The sequence below is a fragment of the Coregonus clupeaformis genome, unplaced genomic scaffold, assembly GCF_020615455.1.
Source record: "Coregonus clupeaformis isolate EN_2021a unplaced genomic scaffold, ASM2061545v1 scaf1464, whole genome shotgun sequence".
Classification (NCBI taxonomy): Eukaryota; Metazoa; Chordata; class Actinopteri; order Salmoniformes; family Salmonidae; genus Coregonus; species Coregonus clupeaformis.
Window position 1 is genome coordinate 87,393 of NW_025534918.1, and position 8,586 is coordinate 95,978.

Genomic DNA, 8,586 nt, shown 5'->3' on the forward strand with positions numbered 1-8,586 from the left:
CTTTGCCTGTTTGATGGTTCGTCGGAGGGCATAGCGGGATTTCTTAAAAGTGCCTGGATTAGTGTCCCGCTCCTTGAAAGTGGCAGCACTAGCCTTTAGCTCGGTGGGGATGTTGCCTGTAATCCATTCTGGTTGGGATATGTACGTATGGTCACTGTGGGGACGTCGTCGATGTACTTATTGATGAAGCCAGTGACTGAGGTGGTGTACTCCTCAATGCCATTGGATGAATCCCGGAACATATTCCAGTCTGTGCTAGCAAAACAGTCCTCTAGCGTAGCATCCGCTTCATCAGACCACAGTTTATCATGAGATACTCTACCTCAGGTGAGCAAAACCTTGAGACTTCCTTAATATTAGAAATCGCGCACCAGCTTTTTTTGACAAATGGACACAGACCACCTCCCCTCGTTTTATGGAGGTTGATGTTCTGTCTTGCCGATGAGATAATCCAGCTAACTGTATATTATCCATGTCCTCGTTCAGCCACGACTCAGTGAAACATAACATGTTACAGGGATTATAATCTTCATTGACAGGGCAGCAATGGAGCAAGGATTATTATCTTCATTGACATGGCAGCAATGGAGCAAGGATTATAATCTTCATTGACAGAGCAGCAATGGAGCAGGGATTATAATCTTCATTGACAGAGCAGCAATGGAGCAAGGATTATAATCTTCATTGACAGGGCAGCAATGGAGCCGGGATTATAATCTTCATTGACAGGGCAGCAATGGAGCAAGGATTAGTATCTTCATTGACAGGGCAGCAATGGAGCAAGGATTATAATCTTCATTGACAGAGCAGCAATGGAGCAAGGATTATTATCTTCATTGACAGGGCAGCAATGGAGCAGGGATTATAATCTTCATTGACAGGGCAGCAATGGAGCCGGGATTATAATCTTCATTGACAGGGCAGCAATGGAGCCGGGATTATAATCTTCATTGACAGCAGCAATGGAGCAAGGATTATTATCTTCATTGACAGGGCAGCAATGGAGCAGGGATTATAATCTTCATTGACAGGGCAGCAATGGAGCCGGGATTATAATCTTCATTGACAGGGCAGCAATGGAGCAAGGATTAGTATCTTCATTGACAGGGCAGCAATGGAGCAAGGATTATAATCTTCATTGACAGAGCAGCAATGGAGCAAGGATTATTATCTTCATTGACAGGGCAGCAATGGAGCAGGGATTATAATCTTCATTGACAGGGCAGCAATGGAGCAGGGATTATAATCTTCATTGACAGGGCAGCAATGGAGCAAGGATTAGTATCTTCATTGACAGGGCAGCAATGGAGCAAGGATTATAATCTTCATTGACAGAGCAGCAATGGAGCAAGGATTATTATCTTAATTGACAGGGCAGCAATGGAGCAGGGATTATAATCTTCATTGACAGGGCAGCAATGGAGCCGGGATTATAATCTTCATTGACAGGGCAGCAATGGAGCCAGGATTATAATCTTCATTGACAGCAGCAATGGAGCAAGGATTATTATCTTCATTGACAGGGCAGCAATGGAGCAGGGATTATAATCTTCATTGACAGGGCAGCAATGGAGCAAGGATTATTATCTTCATTGACAGGGCAGCAATGGAGCAGGGATTATAATCTTCATTGACAGGGCAGCAATGGAGCCGGGATTATAATCTTCATTGACAGCAGCAATGGAGCAAGGATTATTATCTTCATTGACAGGGCAGCAATGGAGCAGGGATTATAATATTCATTGACAGGGCAGCAATGTTACAGGGATTATAATATTCATTGACAGGGCAGCAATGGAGCAGGGATTATAATCTTCATTGACAGGGCAGCAATGGAGCAAGGATTATTATCTTCATTGACAGGGCAGCAATGGAGCAAGGATTATGATCTTCATTGACAGAGCAGCAATGGAGCAAGGATTATTATCTTCATTGACAGAGCAGCAATGGAGCAAGGATTATTATCTTCATTGACAGGGCAGCAATGGAGCAGGGATTATAATCTTCATTGACAGGGCAGCAATGGAGCCGGGATTATAATCTTCATTGACAGCAGCAATGGAGCAAGGATTATTATCTTCATTGACAGGGCAGCAATGGAGCAGGGATTATAATATTCATTGACAGGGCAGCAATGGAGCAGGGATTATAATCTTCATTGACAGGGCAGCAATGGAGCCGGGATTATAATCTTCATTGACAGGGCAGCAATGGAGCAGGGATTATAATCTTCATTGACAGGGCAGCAATGGAGCAGGGATTATAATCTTCATTGACAGGGCAGCAATGGAGCAGGGATTATAATCTTCATTGACAGGGCAGCAATGGAGCAGGGATTATAATATTCATTGACAGGGCAGCAATGGAGCAAGGATTATTATCTTCATTGACAGAGCAGCAATGGAGCAAGGATTATTATCTTCATTGACAGGGCAGCAATGGAGCAGGGATTATAATCTTCATTAACAGAGCAGCAATGGAGCAAGGATTATTATCTTCATTGACAGAGCAGCAATGGAGCAAGGATTATTATCTTCATTGACAGTGCAGCAATGGAGCAGGGATTATAATCTTCATTGACAGGGCAGCAATGGAGCCGGGATTATAATCTTCATTGACAGCAGCAATGGAGCAAGGATTATTATCTTCATTGACAGTGCAGCAATGGAGCCGGGATTATAATCTTCATTGACAGCAGCAATGGAGCAAGGATTATAATCTTCATTGACAGAGCAGAAATGGAGCAGGGATTATAATCTTCATTGACAGGGCAGCAATGGAGCAGGGATTATAATCTTCATTGACAGGGCAGCAATGGAGCAGGGATTATAATCTTAATTGACAGGGCAGCAATGGAGCCGGGAGGTTGAGAAGGTTTGTCATGGGCTCTCAAATCCTCAAAAGGTTCTACAGCTGTACCATTGAGAGCATCTTGACTGGCTGGATCACCGCCTGGTATGGTAACAGCACCGCCCTCCATCGCATGGCACATCACTGGTGCCGAGCTCCCTGCCATCCAGGACCTCTATGTCAGAGCTCCCTGCCATCCAGGACCTCTATATCAGAACTCCCTGCCATCCAGGACCTCTATACCAGAGCTCCCTGCCATCCAGGACCTCTATACCAGAGCTCCCTGCCATCCAGGACCTCTATATCCGAGCTCCCTGCCATCCAGGACCTCTATATCCGAGCTCCCTGCCATCCAGGACCTCTATATCCGAGCTCCCTGCCATCCAGGACCTCTATGTCAGAGCTCCCTGCCATCCAGGACCTCTATATCCGAGCTCCCTGCCATCCAGGACCTCTATGTCAGAGCTCCCTGCCATCCAGGACCTCTATATCCGAGCTCCCTGCCATCCAGGACCTCTATATCTGAGCTCCCTGCCATCCAGGACCTCTATATCCGAGCTCCCTGCCATCCAGGACCTCTATATCCAAGCTCCCTGCCATCCAGGACCTCTATATCCGAGCTCCCTGCCATCCAGGACCTCTATGTCAGAGCTCCCTGCCATCCAGGACCTCTATGTCAGAGCTCCCTGCCATCCAGGACCTCTATATCAGAGCTCCCTGCCATCCAGGACCTCTATATCAGAGCTCCCTGCCATCCAGGACCTCTATATCCGAGCTCCCTGCCATCCAGGACCTCTATATCCGAGCTCCCTGCCATCCAGGACCTCTATATCCGAGCTCCCTGCCATCCAGGACCTCTATACCAGAGCTCCCTGCCATCCAGGACCTCTATACCAGAGCTCCCTGCCATCCAGGACCTCTATATCCGAGCTCCCTGCCATCCAGGACCTCTATATCACAGCTCCCTGCCATCCAGGACCTCTATATCCGAGCTCCCTGCCATCCAGGACCTCTATACCAGAGCTCCCTACCATCCAGGACATCTATATCCGAGCTCCCTGCCATCCAGGACCTCTATATCAGAGCTCCCTGCCATCCAGGACCTCTATATCAGAGCTCCCTGCCATCCAGGACATCTATATCCGAGCTCCCTGCCATCCAGGACCTCTATATCCGAGCTCCCTGCCATCCAGGACCTCTATGTCAAGCGGTGTGAAAGGACGGGCCGGAAAATTGTTAAAGACTCTAGCCACGCAAGCCATAGACGGTTCTCTCTGCTGCCGCACGGCAAACAGTACCGGAGCATCAAGTGTGACACCAACAGGCTCCTGAACAGCTTCTATCCCCAACCCATAAGACTGATAACAGAATGGCTACAGACTATTTGAGTATTTTATTTATGCACACACACAGACAGAGACAGAGAGACAGAGAGACAGAGAGACAGCGACAGAGACAGAGACAGAGAGACAGAGAGACAGAGAGAGAGACAGAGACAAAGACAGAGACAGAGAGAGAGAGACAGAGACAGAGACAGAGACAGAGACAGAGACAGAGAGACAGAGAGACAGAGAGACAGAGAGACAGAGACACAGAGAGAGAGAGACAGAGACAGAGAGAAAATGCAAATGCCTCTATCCCCCCAAAAAATGGTCAGCAGCTCTGTCGCACGCTGGATCTAGTCAATGGTAGGCTTCAAGGGGCTTCTTACAGTAGGTACACCTACAGCTCATCCCTTGGGAGTAGTACTGTAGATTACTTTATCACTGACCTCAACCCAGGGTCTCTCAGTGTTCACTGACACCCCTATCAGACCACAGCAAAATCACAGTCTACTTGAACAGAGCAATACTCAATCATGAGGCATCAAAGCCAAAGGAACTGAATAATATTAAGAAACGCTATAGATGGAAGGAAAGTAGTGTGGAAACCTACCCCCCAAAAAAAAAATTTAAAAAAATAAAATGGTAACAACAAATTCAATCCCTTGTAGATAACTTCCTGGACAAAACGTTTCACTGTAATAGTGAAGGTGTAAATTTGGCAGTAGAAAACCTAAATAGTATACAGTGCATTCGGGAAGTATTCAAACCCCTTGACTTTTTCCACATTTTGTTACGTTACAGCCTTATTCTAAAATGGATGTAATTGTTTTTTCCCCCTCATCAATCTACACACAATACCCCATAATGACCAAGCAAAAATCGTTTTTTATAAATTTTAGCAAATGTATAATGAAAACACCCGGAAATAAAACATTTACATAAATATTCAGACCCTTTGCTATGAGACTCGAAATTGAGCTCAGGTGCATCCTGTTACCATTGATCATCCATGAGATGTTTCTACAACTTGATTGGAGTCCACCTGTGGTAAATTCTATTGATTGGACATGATTTGGAAAGGCACACACCTGTCTATATAAGGTCCCACAGTTGACAGTGCATGTCAGAGCAAAAACCAAGCCATGAGGACGTAGGAAGGGTACAAAGAAATGTCTGCAGCATTGAAGGTCCCAAAGAACACAGTGGGCTCCATCATTCTTTTAATTTTTTTTGTCATTTAGCAGACGCTCTTATCCAGAGCACACACACACACACACTAACACACACACTAACACACACACTAACATTGAAACTCCTTGCATTTGATAACGTTGTAATATTTCTAATGTTACTATATATTTGTCTCTCTCCAGTGGAGGAGCTGATGGGTTTGACCTGACTACGGGGACATCGAGCCGACCAGCCACCGGCTTCGGCTTCAGACCAGACGAACAGTTCTTCTACGACTACACTTCTTCCAGATAGAGACCTTCTCACCATCCACAGTCTGACCAACCCCCATTCATTCACTATTAACACTTAACACTGACCAACCCCCATTAATTCACCATCAACACTTAACACTGACCAACCCCCCATCAACACTTAACACTGACCAACCCCCATCAACACTTAACACTGACCAACCCCCATCAACACTTAACACTGACCAACCCCCATCAACACTTAACACTGACCAACCCCCATCAACACTTAACACTGACCAAACCCCCATCAACACTTAACACTGACCAACCCCCATCAACACTTAACACTGACCAAACCCCCATTGACTCACTATGAACACTAGATGTGCCTCCCAAATGGCACCCTATTCCCATAGGGTTCTGGTGAAAGTAGTGCACTATATATGAAATAGGGTACCATTTGAGATGCAACCTAACACTATCTAGTGTTATTGATACAGGGAGTGTCAGAATGTTAGCGACTAGTCGTCATTTTTCAGTAACCGCTGCATCAGAATCTCCTGGCTTTACTTTCCTGACTTCTGTGTGCTAATGCAAGCTGACAGCCATAGATGTTTTTTTATACACTATATTTGCTGGATTTGAAATGATTCAAATGTATTTATTGGAATGTTTTTGTTATTCTGGCAATGCTAAGGTAGGTGCAAATATCATGCTACATGTTGACTTTTATTTGAACATGAAGTAGCGGAGGGCTTAAATTATGTTTTTAATTTGTAGACATTTAAATGTTTATATCAGCACACAAACCACACACTTCTGCATGGATATTACTTAAAACTAAGGACCACTGAATCATTAATAAAAAGACGGTAATCAAAATAGAATTGCAATACAGGCTACTAAGGCAGGCTTGAAACCACTTTAATTTAGAATTAAAGGTGCTACACATGTATTTATTTTGTTGCATTGTAATTTCAGAAAATATCCATAATATATCTGCAGTAATAGTGGAATGATAGTGTTTCCCAGTATTGCTTACCCACCAATGTTGTGGTTGGCTGTGATATTCACTTTTTGATTTCTCACTGCCAGAGTGGAATCTGTTGTCAAAATGGGAAAGTTTTTTTTTTGACTTTGTGGCTGTTTTATGTAGTGGAAATCGGCTCAGGTGGTCCTTTCCTGGTTGCAAAAATACGACACTGTTCGCTCAATTTCAGTTTATGTGAGAAAACAAGCAGTGTAGGGAATCATTGTACCATCTAAATCTCTGTGAAATATATTTTCAATAACAAAAAGCTGTTTGAAGCTGGTGGACCAAAACCGAAAGTAAAAGGCTCAGGCGTGAGTCTCCACCATGTTACAGGGAAATAGAATGCGGGGGAGGAGATTTGTTTTGAATGCAGCATAAAGCTGTTGCAATTCACCTAGCTTCCACACAGGGGGGCAATTCACCTAGCTTCCACATAGGGGAGATATTCACCTAGCTTCCACATAGGGGAGATATTCACCTAGCTTCCACATAGGGGAGAAATTCACCTAGCTTCCACATAGGGGAGAAATTCACCTAGCTTCCACATAGGGGAGAAATTCACCTAGCTTCCACATAGGGGAGAAATTCACCTAGCTTCCACACAGGGGAGAAATTAGTCTAGCTTCCACACAGGGGAGAAATTCACCTAGCTTCCACATAGGGGAGAAATTCACCTAGCTTCCACATAGGGGAGAAATTCACCTAGCTTCCACACAGGGGAGAAATTCACCTAGCTTCCACACAAGGGAGAAATTCATCTAGCTTCCACATAGGGGAGAAATTCACCTAGCTTCCACATAGGGGGGCAATTCAGAGAAATTCTAAGTGTAGCACCTTTAAATTCTTGTTATTATATCTGCATGAACAGACAAACCACTCACGTTGTCAGCTTTGGCATAAAAAAATAATAATCTAATAATAATAATTTAGCTCTAGGATCACGTTACTCTAACTATATTTAACATAACATAATATGCTCTTCAATGCTACTGCTATTGCACTGCATTTAAAATCACCATTACATGTTCTCAATACACTGTAGAGTGCACACCTTGTAACTACACGTAACGAAATAATCATGCGCTAGTTAACTATGTATAATGTGTATATATATACTAATCTGTTGGGGTCAGGCTGTATTGGCCCTGCAGGCTAGCCCTAATCTAGACCAGCAACATGTGTTTAGAGAGTTGGGCCATTGAGGTTTCTCCATTATGACACTACAACATTCTACGACAGCCATGTTAGGGAGCCCCATTTAACAGGGAGAGGCGATACTGACACACCTGGTGTCCAACTTTATATATCGTGTGCTAAGTTGAGTGGAAACAAACAGATTAGGTTCAGCCAGTTGTCCTGATGAGCCCTTCCCAGCTAGCTAGTTTATGCTTGTTGCTAGAAACTTTCAGCGAGATTTTGAAACTTTTGAAACGTAAAGGCCGTATTTGTACATTTTCGGTGAAAATCACTACAATAAATGTGCTTTAGCCGTCACCCTGGCCTGATATTGGCTACACTAGCTAGCTACTTCCCTCATTACTGCGGCAAGAGGAAGAGTGAAGGACCCTGTGTTGTTGTGTTGTCGGCTAGCAGCTCAAACTCTCCCCATTGAGCAGTAGACTGTATCACGGTGACATCTACCAATATTACAAGTTATTTCTCCTGTAGGCTGCTATTCTAATCTAAATCAAATCAAGTGGGATGGAACAAATTGGAGATGGTGACCATTATACTACAGGTTATTTCTCCCTCGCCCATCGAAATAAACATCCCTTTCTTTTACAAGTTTTAACTAGCACCATGCTGCTGTTGTTTCCAGCTAGCCAGCATGCACTAGCTGCTATTGTTTCCAGCTAGCCAGCATGCACTAGCTGCTATTGTTTCCAGCTAGCCAGCATGCACTAGCTGCTGTTGTTTCCAGCTAGCCAGCATGCACTAGCTGCTGTTGTTT

At 44.4% G+C, this 8,586-nt stretch overlaps 1 protein-coding gene across 2 annotated transcripts in view; it reads left to right on the forward strand.

Moving 5' to 3' along the window:
• Positions 1 to 5,943, forward strand: part of LOC121535540 (kinesin-associated protein 3) — a 74,830-nt gene extending 68,887 nt beyond the window's left edge. For both annotated transcript variants that reach the window (XM_045218251.1, XM_045218252.1), the window contains exon 20: positions 5,549 to 5,943. In XM_045218251.1, coding sequence (XP_045074186.1) covers positions 5,549 to 5,660 — 112 coding nt within the window. In that variant the 3' untranslated portion in view covers positions 5,661 to 5,943. The remainder of the gene's footprint in view (positions 1 to 5,548) is intronic.
• The last annotated feature ends 2,643 nt before the right edge of the window (positions 5,944 to 8,586 follow it).